The following is a 15350-nucleotide window of genomic DNA, read 5'->3' as shown; positions in this document are numbered from 1 at the left end:
ATAACATATCTAATCTCAAAATTTCCTAGTACTCAGGCAATAAGTACTTCTCAAAATGAACATACAATTCCTGTCCTACAAAATCAATCTCATCCCATCAAGTAACACCAGCTCATATAACTCCTGCCACAGCAATTCCAAACACTCATTCTATGTGTCAAACTCACAAATCCTTATTTAGCTAAAAACAGCCCCCAATGGCCTAGTATGAAAAACACAATCCACAATCAATATTTTATTACGTCACCTAGTCTATGACGTGGGCAATATAATGTAAAATCAATACACACAACTGCTAATACCTAGTGATTTCATTTTTATGCTAAGATGAAAGTCCATTGACTTTTTAATTATATAGATAAAATGTTAACCAACCAACTATTGAAAACAATGAAAGTAGACTTTGCAATTTTAATATTAAAAATGACAATTTCCATTTATCAAGAAATGGGTAATTTCCACAGCAGTTTCGTAACCAATGCATCATGTTTCAGAGTCATTGTCCTGTATTGAAAAAGTAATTAACATTAGTATCTAGTATCATCTATAAACAATGTACATCACCAATAATGGTTTTTTTTTAATGATGGGAAATTGAAAAGTTACCTTGAAATGTAAACTTTTGCAAGCTTTTTTGGCTTTTGGAGATTCATTTGAAAGATTGGTGTTGCTGCGATTCTTTTTTATTTTGGATGTATCTTCCTGTATAGATGAATAGTAGCAGTTCCTTAGTATTACAAAATGTTTTTTAATGTGTATTTATTATTGTGAAGTAAGAGATATACCTGTTCTGTTAGATCACTTGGTGTTGATATAGCTGTAACACATTTCTCTATACTTGCTTCCTGGTATTAAGAAACAAAATTATTAGAATTTGATATTATGAATTGAATTTTAAATATATAGAATTACATATATATGTATTTTTAATTGTACATTTTGTATAAACTCTTCCATTTGTGATTCCTTTGCTGTTGATTGTATAGTCTGCTGCAATACCTGAAAATTTGTTTGGAAGTAGTAGTATGTAAATTTATAAAATTGAAATATCACTTTAACTTTAAGTATACTTACTTCTTCATTGGTGTTCATGGTAGAGGCGTACAAAAATATTTATGCGTTTTCTACTATAGTTCTTGTTATTTGCAGATTCTTTAATGCGAAAGCAATATTCTTTTCAACTATACTCTGTAAAATCTGATTGACCAATTCGTTTCCATTGTCACATTTGCAAATTTGAAAGTCAACAAATATATAATTGTAAAAATAGTAGATTTCTTATTTGCCATTTTACCTTATCTTCGATGGCAGCAATTTCTTTTTCAGTATGCTTGATCATTATTTCTGCAGTCTTCCCAAATGCTATTGTGCTTGCATAATTTATGCCATCGGAGATTTCAAAGTTTAACTTGTATCTGTACATTCCATATTAAAGAAAACCATGTAAGATTGCATATCCGTTATATGATATATTTGTAAAATTGTCATTATTGATACCGAGCTTAGATTCTTAATGGTTTTGCACTTTTGCACCAATATCTTGAATTGATTTTTTCAAGCTTATTTTTACAACTTGGGCAACTTTTATAGTAACATGGCATTCTTTCATTATTGAAAACTTTCGAAACCTTTGAATTGCACATGTATGATTTACCCTGTTATAGAACAATAAATTTAAGATAAACTTAGATAATAAAGATGTATATTTTGAAATTTAATAGCAAATCAGACTAATAAACATTAGTTGTTATCTCATTTTCTTGAAATAATATGTTAGCTAAACTTCGGTATTCTTCTGTTGTGTTGCTTACTTGTTGTTTGTTGGCGTCTTGTTCATTTTCGAGTACATCTGCTTTGATCTGCTGTGCTCTGTATATTTTTTTTAAATAAAAATATGTTGAAATGGAAGAACAGACATAAATTAATAATTGACTGAAAAGTAGTTTTATATTACCTTTCCAAATAAGATCACGACTTGAGGGAATATTCTTATTTATATACACCTTTGTAGCAAATGTTATTTGGAGATAATCACCTGTAATCATACAAGAGTATTTTTATTTATTTACAATATTTATATAATTATTTGAATTTGGGTGAGTAAGAGATATGTACCTCTAAAATTTTGGAATGAAGTTGATGTAACAATTAAGACATAATTTTTATGGGGTGATCTAATGAAATCAATTTGGAATTTGGTCCATGGTGTTACCCCATAAAGTTATTCTCATGGTAGATTTCTTTTGCAGTTAAAAAGTAGGATACTATTATTGACTTATTTAAATATATAGATTTTGTAACATATTTCTTACATACCTTGTATCTGCAAGTATAATGTCTCGATCTTTGTCTTTCCTTTGCCAGATCTGTAAGCGATGTTTCAATTTCCTTGACTTTTATAAGCACACCTATCACATCATTTGCATGTAAAAGATTATTAAGTATACATGTACACCATATGTTAGTAAGCATAAAAATTTCCAATGAATGTATTACCTATCGAACAATGTTATTTTTTTTTTTTTGAATGAATATTTGTGAAGGATGTGAAGAAGAAAAGGTCCTTTGGAATTTCAACGCGTCGATTGTTTGCTAATTTCAAGTATTGTTTTATCATCAAATTCAATCTTGAACTCATGTCTTTGCTTGATCACGGATTTTTTTCGACGGCTCTTTCACTTTGAAGTTTTTGACGATTAGGACATTGTCATCTTGAATGAATTTTTCAAACTTCTTTGTTAATTTTAATGAATATGTAGCTTGAATTTCATGACCCTGTACAATGAATAATATATAAGTGAACAATTTATAATAATATATGATGAACAATTTATAATAATATATATGTGTTAAATAAATATTTAAATAAAACCTGTTCGTCCATTAGTAAAATGTCGTTGCTTTTAAGTGCAAGATCATTGAAGAATAGGTCATTCCACTTTCTGGTAACTCTAACTTGAATTTTCCATGGAGTATCTGCTTTGTTGATTGTTTACAATGAATGATATTCAGTTGTCATAATCTTAACCTGTAACCAATTTCATAAAAGTTAGAGTAAAGAACATAAAATAAGAAAATAATCTAATTTTTAAAAACTAATGAAATACCTTTAAAATTGATTTTGGAAAAGAGAAAAGGTCGATGGAAAATTTTCAGGTTTTCTTGATGTGTTATATATCGTCCTAATAGTAGTTTGTTTGTTTAAGAAACTCTATTACTGGTAAACTTCTATTGAATTTGGAATTGTATTTATGTTAGGTCTTTTGTTAATGATAACTTCGTTAGATTTGAGTTGTAATTAGGACATGTCGATGTAATCTTAGGAATCCAACTTAGTAAGGTATCTTTTTTGGTAATAGTAGTTTGTTTGTTTAAGTAAATCTTGAATTTGGAATTGTATTTATGTTAGGTCTCTTTTTAATGATAGATTTGAATTGTAATTAGGACATGGGTCGATGTACAAAAGGTGGTTCATCTTTGGAAGAGAAAAGAGTATAATCTGCATTACTTGTGAATGAAGAAAGCACCTCATAATAGTGTCATGCTAACGCCTTTGGAGTTCAACATAACAGTAGCGACCCCAGGCATGTATGCTATGTCGTACTGCCTTTTGCCATAGTTTCAGTGCCGTGCAGCTGAACTGGTGCTAGAATGCTTATGCAAAACAATTTCAGATTTAATAAATTAGTAAGCATACCTAAAGAATCCAATAAAAAGTCTTCTGGTCGTACTGCCTTTTGCCAAAGTTTCAGTGTCGTGCTTGGTGAACTAATCTTTGGAATGCCTATGCAAAAAGAGGTAGCAGAGGACCTGACTCAATATGAACTCCTCCGTCTTCATTAATATCAGGAAGCTCGTTGAGGTCAAACACTGTTGTCTGACTATGTTCAACTACCTGCGACCTCACCACTGAGTTAGTAGTGGTGGGACTTTTGACCGGTACTGGGGAAACCCTATGACATGTTTTGTGTCCACCTAGAGCTTGACCTGTATCGAATGACTTGTTGCACATCGTGCACTGGTGACTGCCCTCACCCTTTGATTTGCCCACTCGTGTCTCTTCTGCTGGTGATCCATTACCTATTGCAAAAAATTTGGTACTGAATGTCTCTGAGCAATCCTTCTTTCTCTTGTTATTATGGCTAGATACATGACCACCCACGGCTTGGAAAGTAGCGAAGGACTTACCGCAAAAGCCACATTCTTTAACATTCTTTTGCTTGACATCCATCAGACTTGTACCCAATTGGATAACCCTGATCAAAATCAGATGACTTCAGATAAAACTCTACAACATACTTTTGTGTGACCTTTGAAAACTGATAGGCATAATTCTTCTATAAAGAATGATAAATAAACCCAAGGCAGAGCCATTACATGGTTTAGTCATTAAGTTTTTCTTGAAGACCTTGTTCAAGGGCATATTCTCATGACCAAATGTTAGAAGAAGATACCCAAGGAAGTTTCACTACAGTTGTGTTCCTTGTCAGAGTTCCAGAAGGGAGCGTGCAGGAGGGGTGATTTATGTGAATATACTAATGGAATTTTTGAGTGTTGGCTTCACCCTACAGAGTATAGGACATGCCTCTACAAGGATGGTACGGGTTGCATGCGAAGAGTGTGTTTCTTTGCGCTCACAACTGAAGAGCTTCGTCCTCTCTATGTGTCAACAGCCTCCGCTGTTCCTTTTCCCCATTTAGCTGTATCTGCTGCTATGGAAATGGCTGCTTCCTTGAGTCTATACCTGTCATCCTGATCTTCATAGAACGAAAATAAGAATTCATATTTCATTTTGTACTAATCTCACTATGGATATTGGATTAGGTTCTAGTTGCGGTGGCGGCAGCTGTGTTTTGGGCATATTAGAAGAATTTTTCAGTTGTTTTTTATGATTTTTAGCATCTCCTAAGAAATTTCACTATAGGACAGATGGCCCCCACCGAGAGAATGTTCATCAATACTGAATACAACAGAACACATATTAACATCATTTCTTCTTTACCAAAAATACTACTACATACCCAATGACTCGTTTCAAACAGGAACAAAATTTATCTTATACATGCGATCCCATGCTTATAACATTCTATCTACAAAATACACACGTTCAATTCCAAGCACGTGGAGAAACAAATAAGTAAGATGAAGAAGCGCAATTGAGCGAAAATAAAAGTAAAGAACAAAATGATTAGCATTCCACTCCACATTGTTTAAGGATCGGTCCATGCGCTTAGGCAAGAATGGATCAATCTGGGACCCAAAGCAAGGAGAAAATTGAGGAAAGTAGAATAGACCAGAGGACTACAATAGTGGGAGTCCTGTTCTGCCTCCCCATCAGTCCTTTGAGGAAAGGATACAGGTGAACAATCACCCAGAAAGCGAAGAACAACTTACCGAATAAGGGACCCCATGAGCCATACCCATTGTTAATGGCATCAGATATCTAAGTTTCTAATAATGTTAGCCTGTGAGGGATAACGGGTTCAAAAGCTAGGGGATAGGTGATCTTGAGATCCGTTTCCCATGATAACCTTGTTTGCCATCTTTTTGTACTTCTTATTTACGTGGAGATTATTTACTAATCACGGTTAACAAAACAATTTGTGGCTTATAACATTTTAACCACGTTTCTTCATGATTAAAACAACTTCAGAGTAAATGTTTTGGCCATGGCCAGTGCTCCACTGGCAAGAGTTTAGGTAGTCAGATAGGAATGCAGGAAGAAACAGTAATAATGTATTTTGTGTTGAGATTGGTGAGGACTTATCTGGTTAAAGAAATGGCGTGTGTGGAGTAGATCAAGAAAAATGGCTTGTTTTGGACTTGCCGATTTACCAAGAATGTGTGGAGATGACTCAAGACCTCTTAAATTCTGAGTCCCTTTGAACGAAAAGTGGATATCTGTTAGTTTGTTTCAGTCTTTGGCCAGTTGTTCTTTTTAGCAGATTAGGTTTGGTCTAGAGGAAATCTTCTTTTGCCACCGGTTGATTTTGAGAGCATAGAACACGTGAATTTTCGTGTCTGTGATTTTCTGTAAGGTTTATGATTCGTTACATGAATACATTCTATAAATCTCTTCCTGGTTTGACATGCCTGCTTCAACTTTTTGAAAACAATCCCAATGTATATGGTAATGTTGTTTGTATGATAGATATGATAACGTTGTCTGTAAGGAAAGCATGATTGTTCGGTAAGCTCCAGTTTTTCAGAGAGATCATACTTAATCAGTTACTGGTGTTGGAGAATGATCACCTGTACTACTTGTCCCAGGGTTTTTATTTAAAGGACTTATGAAGGCTTATTACCAGTCTATTGTTGATATAAATTGGAAATTATATGGCACTATAGCTTGTCGAATGTAATAGGGAATATCATTAAGTTAATTTATAGTCAACTGGAAATTTTGGCATGGAATTTTGTTGGGTTAAGGGATCTTTAGAAAGCTTGTTACAGTTAATTGTAGAAAACAACTTTACCTGTTTCTGAGGGATTGTGGTACTTTCGTGGCTTGATGGAGCTTAAACAGGACCTTCTTGAGGGAGTCTAATGCAGGAGGTATGTTGGAATTGATAGGGAGACCTAATGTAGTCATAATCAGAATCATGAAGTAATCTCTAAAGTGAACAATGTTAAAATGTTGAGATAATGCACTTGGATACTGTTGTGCAGTGGACGGTGAGAATTGTAGTTGGTTTCTGGCTACATTTCTTTGCTGCTTGCAGCTCAATGTAATGATCTTTTTGTTATTATTACTATGTATCAATTCCTAAAAAATACGAAAATGTTTGAAGCTATCTATCTTTTTGCTTGTTGTTCCTTTGCTGCTTTCTGGTTTATGGGTGGGGGGTCGTTCTTCCGTATAAGAGTGTAATGCGTAATGCGGTCCGGTCCTAGTTACTAATTCTTTAGGTGTTGCTGCACTGTTTTTAGACATATATCAATTCAATTCTTTGTATGAATAAAAAAAATAAGAGAAAAAATAATTGTGCAAAGCATCTTTCAGTTTTTCTGCCTTAAGTTTATTACAGTTTAACCTCCTCAATACCGAAACACACACAATGTGGTGCTCCGTGATCGCTTCCTTATGTATCTAAGTTTCTAATAATGTTAGCCTATGAGGGATAACAGGTTCAAAAGCTAGGGGATAGGTGATCTTGAGATCCGTTTCCCATGATAACCTTGTTTGCTATCTTTTGTACTTCTTATTTCTGTGGAGATTATTTACTAAATACGGTTAACAAAACAATATGTGGCTCATAACATTTTAACCACGTTTCTTCATGATTAAAACAACTTCAGAGTAAATGTTTTGGCCATGGCCAGTGCTCCACTGGCAAGAGTTTAGGGAGCTGTTCTTGAAGGTCTTCAGGTTTGAGCTTATACATGGGGAAGGGGGATAGGGATATGAGAAAAACTAATTTACCTTCACGACTATAAGTTGAGGGGGTCACGTGACTCGTTTTCTTGAATCCTTTCATTGCCTTAGTTGGGGACCTCTGAAAATGAGTCAAAAGCTAATTTGGTCAGGATACTTACTATTGATCAGTGTGTTTGATCTTTATAAACTTATCGTAAGAGTTGGTCAATTTTGGAGATTGCCGGTGATGGGTTGTAGACACCATATTGATATAATTTATACATGGTAGTAACTTCGTTATTTTTGTAGGTGCGCAAGTTCAGCAAACATTGCAGAAGTTGTGACAAATGTGTTGATGGATTTGATCATCATTGTCGGGTATGTAATCACCTTAATTACTAGAACTTGCTACCTGTAGGGTGAAAACCAATGCTACAGCTCAAATTAAGATCTCCTTTGTCAAAATCAATGAATAAGATTGTTACACACACACTCACACAAACACATATTATGTATGGCATTAAGTTAACTGTGAGTGGTTAATAAGATACAGGAAGTAATCTCTAAAGTGAACAATGTTAAAATGTTGAGATAATGCACTTGGATATTTACCACAAAAAAATAAAAATTAACTTGGTGGAAATTATGAAGGTGCTCAAGCAGTTAAGTTAACTGAGGCGGTGGAGGTGGAGTTTCACTCTCTTTATCTGGTCCATGCTCTGGTATTCAGTGTTTAAGAGATGGTATACAATTATCAGACTATTATTTGGCAAAACCTCTTATGCTTGCCTTTCTCTACCACCTATCCGATGTATATCATTTTCTTGTTGGAATTTGATGAAAAATGCAAAATCCCTGTGTTTTGTGCAGTGGTTGATAATTGCGTTGGGAGGAAAAATTACATCACATTTGTGTCTCTATTGGCATTTAGTCTTCTTTGGGTGAGTAACATAGGTTTGATGCTTTACTTTCCTATAACTTCTTGAGGCTTGTATTGTAGCTAAAATTGAACGGTGACTTCTTTTTCTCAGTTCATGGTCGAGTGTGGGGTTGGAATTGCAGTCCTGGTGTGGTGCTTTACTGATAAAAGAGCTACTGAGCATCATATAAGTGAGAGGCTTGGTGTTGGGTTCTCTCGGCCTATTTTAGCTAGTGTGGTGGTAAACTCCGAATTTTTTTTACGTTTACTTTCTGCTTTACTTCCTGGCCTTCTTTTGTCTAGATTTTTGTCTGTATAAGGACAGGCTGGTCTTCTTTATAAGCTTAAAGTCAGTCATGTTCAGTGTTTCTAAATTCCATTGTTTGAGTATCATATTTGTAACTATCTTTTTATGTAGGGTAATAACTACTCAACATAAGAATCTGAACCACCAATGAAGCAAGATAAGGTTGTTTCTTAACACTAATGTGAAAAAGCAGGATATAGCGTACACAAAGGTATGTATTCATAGAAAGTTATGTGAGTTGAGATAAACTTTATATTTCTATAGCATTTGTACTTGTGATAGTCATATTGATGCTTAATATTTATGCAGACATATATCTTTAAGAATGAATTTAAAGTGGGCCAACTTAAAGAAATTGATTAAAATAAATTACATATTACTAAATCCCAAAAAAATGAGAGTATGTGAATAGAGAAGATTTTGTAAATGAAATTGGTCCTGTGGTGATTAAAGACTGAAAAGTCATACAATATATTAGAATAATTTAAACGAAAATCAAAAGTGGGAACTAAAAAAAAAATGTGGACATTAAAAAGGGACTACCATAAAGAAGCAAAATGGATAACTTAATCACTTTTCCATAAACTTTGGAAGTGCTTATGTGAAGGTATATGTCCTGCTTATGCATCAAGTCATGTGGGATTGTAAGTCATTGGAGCATAGTTGACTTCATCAGTCACCAGGTGGAACGCAATCCTATCTTAGCGCAGTTGAGTTGACAACTACTCAAGTAGCAAGAATGTTGTCAGAGAAGTGAGCATAGAGATAGCCAGTAAAGATTTTTAATACGATTGTATTCAGTAAGTTTCCTCTGAATATTTGAGTTTTTGTAACATTCCACCATCAGCCTGACACCAAGGCAGTATAGGGTTTTCGGGACTTCTTCAGCTGCTATCAGCAGTTTGCAAAATCAAGAAAGATACAGGTGTTGCTTGGAGAGGCAGGGGAAGAGGAAATATAGAAGCAATTCACTCTACTCACAACCGCTCTCATAGAGGAATTGGAGCAGCGAATAATGTATTGGAAATTGGTAAGTGGGGGAGAGGTATAGGAAAGACTCTGGAATCACAATGGAACAGAACTCCCGACTTGCATAGGAGGATTCAGTCTTTACATGGTTCTCCTGCGGCAAGTGGATATGGCAGAGGAAATGGAGCAGCAAACAATATGAGACATACAACATCATATAGCTCCTCATTTGAAACTTTGAAAGTGGGGCAAAGGTGGAGAGATGGATGATATCCAATCATCATGGAATCGAAATTCTGATTCTTGTAGGCGAGTTAACCTGCCTTTGGCACATGCAAAAGATATTGGCTCATCAATGGAATAGTATTTATGATTCCGGGCAGATGTAGGCCTTTTCTAGTTCAGCTGTTGCCAGTACAAAGAATGTCCCAGTAAGAGGCAAGGAGCATATAGTGTTATGGAGAGATCAAACTCCTGAGTAACTCCTGACTCTAATATGATAGTACACACACCAAATCAAGTCCTCGGAAGAGGTAGGGGTGTTCCTGAAGGAACATGGTTGGCTAAGAACAGTTCCTGGGCGTTAAGAAATGCCACAAAAAATGATAGTAATTTTGCCTGGCAGCGTGATTAATTACATCTGGTTTGACAAATGGGCATATATAGTGTTCCACTTATGGTTTAGCGGAATATATTTGGACTCACCACAGTGGTGACAGGAGGAAGATGTAAGATACAATCAGATGACTCTAGCGGTTCCTCATTCTTGCGTTGATCCTATTTTTGGTGCAAGTGTCAGGAAAATGCTGCAAGCATCTTGTACTTGTTATATGGCGACTGTAAGTACAATGTGGTCAAACTGTAAAAGCGTATTTCTGGTATGACAGCAAGTACTTGTTATATGAACTGTAAGTAGAAGGGCTATCGTATTTTGGGGTGAGTGTGGTCTGTAAGTTGAATGCGGTATGCTTCTTGTATGTTCTGGACTTTTGGGTAGTTGCTGTAAGTAGGATATGGAGTTTAGCAATTGTCAACATAATGAGGAGAAAATAAAACATAAATGATATATATCTTTTCGACCAATAAAACTTAATAAATTGATAATATCCAATTTTTTCTAATCTATTGATATGATGCAAACAGATACATCAACTAGCTAGAAGCTAATAATCTACGAAGTCAACAAAACCAAAACAGAAGAACATATAGCAACACAGAAAGTGCCACTCCTATGAAAACACTCCTCCCACCGAAAGAGGTATAATCATGACGCTTTCTTATCTCATCTCATATGATATTTCGAATCGGTTGCTGAAACTGGGAATACTGAATATAGTCTCTAGTTATATCAGAACTCTGTAGGTGTTGTTATTTCTACTACCAATTTTTTCCCAGGGGATTTGTCTTACTCCGCTATATCTTCTCCTACTTTCTCCACCACCGCAACTAACAACAACAGCAATTCCTTCTCCATCTTCTGCATTGTAAGTAGTGGTTTCTTCTTTTGGAGTTGCTACTTGAGTTTCAGCTGTGGTGGTTATTGTAGTTGATTTAATGCTTCCACCTTCTGTTTTCTTGTAGAGATAGGAAATAAAGTCAAAACAAACACCTGATTGCCTCAAATGAGGTGGCCTAATTTTTACTTGGAAGTGAATATATATATTAGAAGAAAGAATATTGTTCGATAAAGATGAAATAATATTAGTTTACCAACAGAGGTGTAAAAGTATGTTAAAGAAATGTGTCATAGGAACATTCAAAATGACTCGATACAAAAATTTAAATAAAGCAGATAATTGAAAATGAGACAGGAATAATAAAAAGGACACTATTATAACTAACCATGATCCAGAATTTAAGGATATATGAGATATGTTCACTCTAACCAAGTTTGTTTTTAAGCGCCGAGGGGTGAAGTGGACAAAGTGCTTAAGCACCTGCACCTCCCTGCTAACAACATAATAGAGAAAGGTAAATAAAAAAAAACTTACAATGACAGTGATGAGTAGAGAATGTCAAGGAAGATTGTTGAAGACTTCTTGGAAGACAATATTTTTGGTAAGCTGATGCAATTTGTCTTCTCTGTCGTTTAATAAAATCTTCAAGCCAGAGCGTGAAGTCACACGTGATTAATCGCAACATATAAGCGCCCATACGAGAATCTTGAATTTTTGAGATATACTCCAACACTTTGCTTAGACTTTGGCCTTGGATTTTGTTTATTGTCATACAATAACAAAGCTTTATTGGATACTGCGTTCAGCATAAGACAAAAGGCCAATTTTTATTTTCTGACTTCATCACAATCCGAGGAATGGTGTGTTCATCTCCACTTCGTACTCCAGTAATGATTTCTGCTTTTAGGACATAATCTGTTATTTTTGTCACTTTCATCCGAGTACCATTGCAAAGTCCCTTACTCTGGTTTATGTTTCTAATAAGCATGATAGGAGCTCCCTCTTTTAGTTGAATTTGATGATTTGCAATCCCTGATATTTGAAGAGTGTTAAGGAACTCTGTAGGATACAAAATGTCTTGATCTGCGATTTTATCAGATGCCGCACTTAATGTGTATGCACTCAAGTATTCATGTATTTCACCTGGAATTAATGAGAGAACGTATTTGTTTAACTCATCTGCAGAAGCATTCGTAGGTGTCAGAATGCATCGACTTCTCAAGTATTCTACATCTTTGTAGTTCCTTGAAAGTTCTGTATAAACAGTATTTACAATCTCTTCTATCCCATCTCCTTCTGAACGAATAATTAGATCTTCAGGTATTTCAATCCATGATGGTTCTTCCCCTTCGCATAATGATTGACTGGGCAGTTTTCTTTCACCAATAGCTAATATCCAATTGTTAAATTCTACATCGGATTGGGTACTTGGTGATGTAGAATCTATTCTACTCAAACGCATGTTTATGGAAAGACGAAAAACCTTGAAGTGACGCCATAAGTAGGATCTGTTTATCGAAGCTGATACAATAGCTTCTCTTGAGCCTTTTTCTATAACTGGAAGTGTCTGCCTGAAGTCACCTCCTAAAACAACTATTTTCCCGCCAAATGGTTTATCTTTCAAGCTTTTATCAATCACAGACATTATGTCTCTAAATGTCTTGTCAACAGACTCAAAGTCATTTTTCTTACTCATTGGTGCTTCGTCCCATATGACCAAATCTATTTTCTGAATGAGTTTTGCCAAGTGCATCTTTAGTGTAACATTGCAAGTTGTAGATTCATCTGATCGAATGGGAATTTTGAACCTCGAGTGGGCAGTTTGACCACCTGGTAATAAAAGAGATGTTATGCCTGATGATGCTACAGGTAGAACTATTTTTCTTTCATAGAGCAACTTTGCAATTATTGTATTCCATAGATAAGTTTTTCCTGTTCCTCCACTTCCATATACAAAGAAGAGACTTCCAGCATTACTTTCAACAGCGCTAATGACAACATCAAAAATAGTTTTTTGTTCGACATTCAATCCACCATGAAGCTGTAAGTACTGTGAGGAAAGTAAATTGCAATTATAATTTAGTTCCTCTTGTATCATTATGTTCTCAGCTTCATCTGCTTCTGGGATATCAAACTTATAATCTTTTAGACTCCACCCATTCTCGTTCATTAGAATTTCAACTTCAAGAAGTGTTTTCCTTTCCAGTTCCGATTCAGATAAATTTGGATTAGCCCTTAAGATATCATCAGATAGTAACTCCCAATGGCAGTTCCACATATCAATAACATTGGATAACTCACAAAACACTAAGAGTATTACAAATAACTGGCATAATGACGGACTGGAAAACCATTCAGCTGCTTCTTTAATGGCAAGATGCCATTCATTGTCATCTTGTAAAAGACCAAGCGCACGGCAAGCTGACTTGTAATCATCATAGAGAGTAGCATACTTGATTTCGATTTCTTCAAAATTTCTAGCTCCTTTACAATCTTTAGAAGCACGCATATAGTATCTTTCCCCTTGTGTTGGCTGAGCATAGAATATTCTTCCAATCTTCAATCCTTGGCTTCTTCTTTTCCATTCCTGAAAAAATTAACAAATATGTATGTTATGAATAAATATAAATTTTATATGTAATTTCAAATATAAATTTTTCTTTGGAAATTGTAATGTATTGAAACCTTTGCATTTCTGTCCCACACAAATTGTAAAGGGAAGTCAACATATGTAAGATGTCTTCCACTCGGGTCTTTTTCATTAATACGCATCCACTCAGTGAACATAGTTTTTTGTCTTTTTTCACTTGCAACAATTTCAAATTTGGATCCCCATTTGCACGAAAAACAATATTCTGCTGATTTTCAAGATGGAAACTCATTCTTTCAACAGAAAGATCTCTGTACTGGATGTCAAATTCATAAATCCTCCAACTTGCTTCTGATGCAGATACATATCTAAAGTCTAGATAGTGCTTAATCTCATCAACTTGATGTATGACCCGCTTCTGGTTATCTTGGTCATAGACATTATTTTCTTCAACAATACCTGTAGCTCGATCTTGCCCTTTTGAAATGTACTTGAATAAGTACTTAATCATCCGTGAACGGTTACAATGTTTAACATTGATGTGACACTGAAATTCTTTGGTAAGTTCAGGGTTGTAAGGAACAACCCACTGATTGTCAATTTCAACCGGATTTTGACGGCCCACCACTGCAGTTCTTTTATTATCTCGCCTTCTATAAACTGCAAAACCTTTCTCATCAAATGTCATTTCACTGCAAAAATCCTTTGGAAATTTCCTTGTACATTTCTTCTTCTTAGTGTCCATACATGGAGAACCCTTTTTCTTCTCACCACACGGACCATGAATCATTGTTTGGACTACAATATCATACAATAAAGGTTCAGCGGCTTTGTCCGGCAATTCGGTGATATCATCTTGTCTATATCCAAGCACTTTTAGCTTTATCTTAGGATGTAAAACAATCAAATGTGAGCATGTGGCAGTCCTCGTTTTTGAAATTCAATAACATACAATACCGCACACAAAAAAGAAAAATTTATTTATCTTCCGGATGTAAAAACAATAAAATGTGAGCATGTGGCAGTCCTCATTTTTTAAATTTAATAACATACAATACTGTACACAACAAAGAAAATTTTATTTAGTAGCAGTCTTTAAATAATTATAAAGGTATATGATCTTATCAATAAGTAAGAAATATATCTTCCTATTAAGAAGTGAAATAGATGGATCACTCAGAAAATAAGACAAATCGTAAGCATCAATCTTAACAAATTGAATTTAAAAGGGTACTAAAGTACATTCACTAAGTAAATGACACCTGGACACAACAAAAAAATGGGTAGTTTTCTATTAGATGGATGCTAGTTACGCTTTTTGTGGTGAGTTCTATGAGGGACAGTTTTCATTTCATTGGGGAGTTATTCTTGAGTATCTCTCAAGGTCTAACGTCGTCTTATAGCATTTACCAACTATGCCCCGAGTGGGTGCTTTCGGACTTCTTACTTCTAAAATTTGGTGCTCGGACTTCAAAATAATAAGTTAGTGTGTTTTTCTTTGGTGAAGGTAGCTTCCTTCTTTTTTCCTCCCATCTCCTCTTCATTCATTACGATTATCGGTTTTCTAACAACTTTGACTATATATTATCTTAGCCATAATGCACTGTTTTATATAAAAAAAAAAAACACATAGCTCAATTGGTGCTCGAACTTCAAAATAATAACAGTTAGTATGTGTGTTCTCCCCTGTCTAAATATAGGATGTTAAAACACATAAATTTACATTTTACAGTTAATAGCAAACATGAATT

The 15350-nt window shown here is 34.9% G+C and overlaps 2 protein-coding genes and 1 long non-coding RNA gene across 3 annotated transcripts; all 3 read right to left on the bottom strand.

Moving 5' to 3' along the window:
* Nucleotides 1-437: 437 nt before the first annotated feature.
* LOC147497926 (uncharacterized) lies at nucleotides 438-830 on the bottom strand. The gene is made up of 3 exons (XR_015195654.1): nucleotides 786-830; nucleotides 607-702; nucleotides 438-504 (listed from the first exon to the last, which is right to left on the bottom strand). It is a non-coding gene; the product is annotated as an uncharacterized LOC147497926 (long non-coding RNA).
* A 2954-nt stretch (nucleotides 831-3784) lies between these two features.
* LOC147497925 (zinc finger protein ZAT10-like) lies at nucleotides 3785-4231 on the bottom strand. Its single transcript, XM_086563057.1, has one exon. The coding sequence runs from the start codon at nucleotides 4229-4231 to the stop codon at nucleotides 3785-3787; it is 447 nt and encodes a 148-aa protein (XP_086419183.1).
* Nucleotides 4232-11811: 7580 nt separating this feature from the next.
* LOC147497924 (uncharacterized) lies at nucleotides 11812-14389 on the bottom strand. The gene is made up of 2 exons (XM_086563056.1): nucleotides 13817-14389; nucleotides 11812-13596 (listed from the first exon to the last, which is right to left on the bottom strand). The coding sequence occupies exons 1-2, from the start codon at nucleotides 14387-14389 to the stop codon at nucleotides 11812-11814; spliced, it is 2358 nt and encodes a 785-aa protein (XP_086419182.1).
* Nucleotides 14390-15350: the final 961 nt, after the last annotated feature.

Source organism: Coptis chinensis, chromosome 5, assembly GCF_015680905.1.
Source record: "Coptis chinensis isolate HL-2020 chromosome 5, ASM1568090v1, whole genome shotgun sequence".
In the NCBI taxonomy this organism is placed as follows: Eukaryota; Viridiplantae; Streptophyta; class Magnoliopsida; order Ranunculales; family Ranunculaceae; genus Coptis; species Coptis chinensis.
This window is presented reverse-complemented; position numbering and strand designations above follow the sequence as displayed.

Excerpts from the sequence above, each read along its gene's own strand:
- LOC147497924 (XM_086563056.1), bottom strand. The coding sequence starts at position 14,389 with ATGATTCATGGTCCGTGTGGTGAGAAGAAAAAGGGTTCTCCATGTATG. Across the intron at positions 13,597-13,816 it reads CAAATTTGAAATTGTTGCAA|GAATGGAAAAGAAGAAGCCA; the intron begins GTGAAAAAAGAC and ends TAATTTTTTCAG.
- LOC147497925 (XM_086563057.1), bottom strand. The coding sequence starts at position 4,231 with ATGGATGTCAAGCAAAAGAATGTTAAAGAATGTGGCTTTTGCGGTAAG.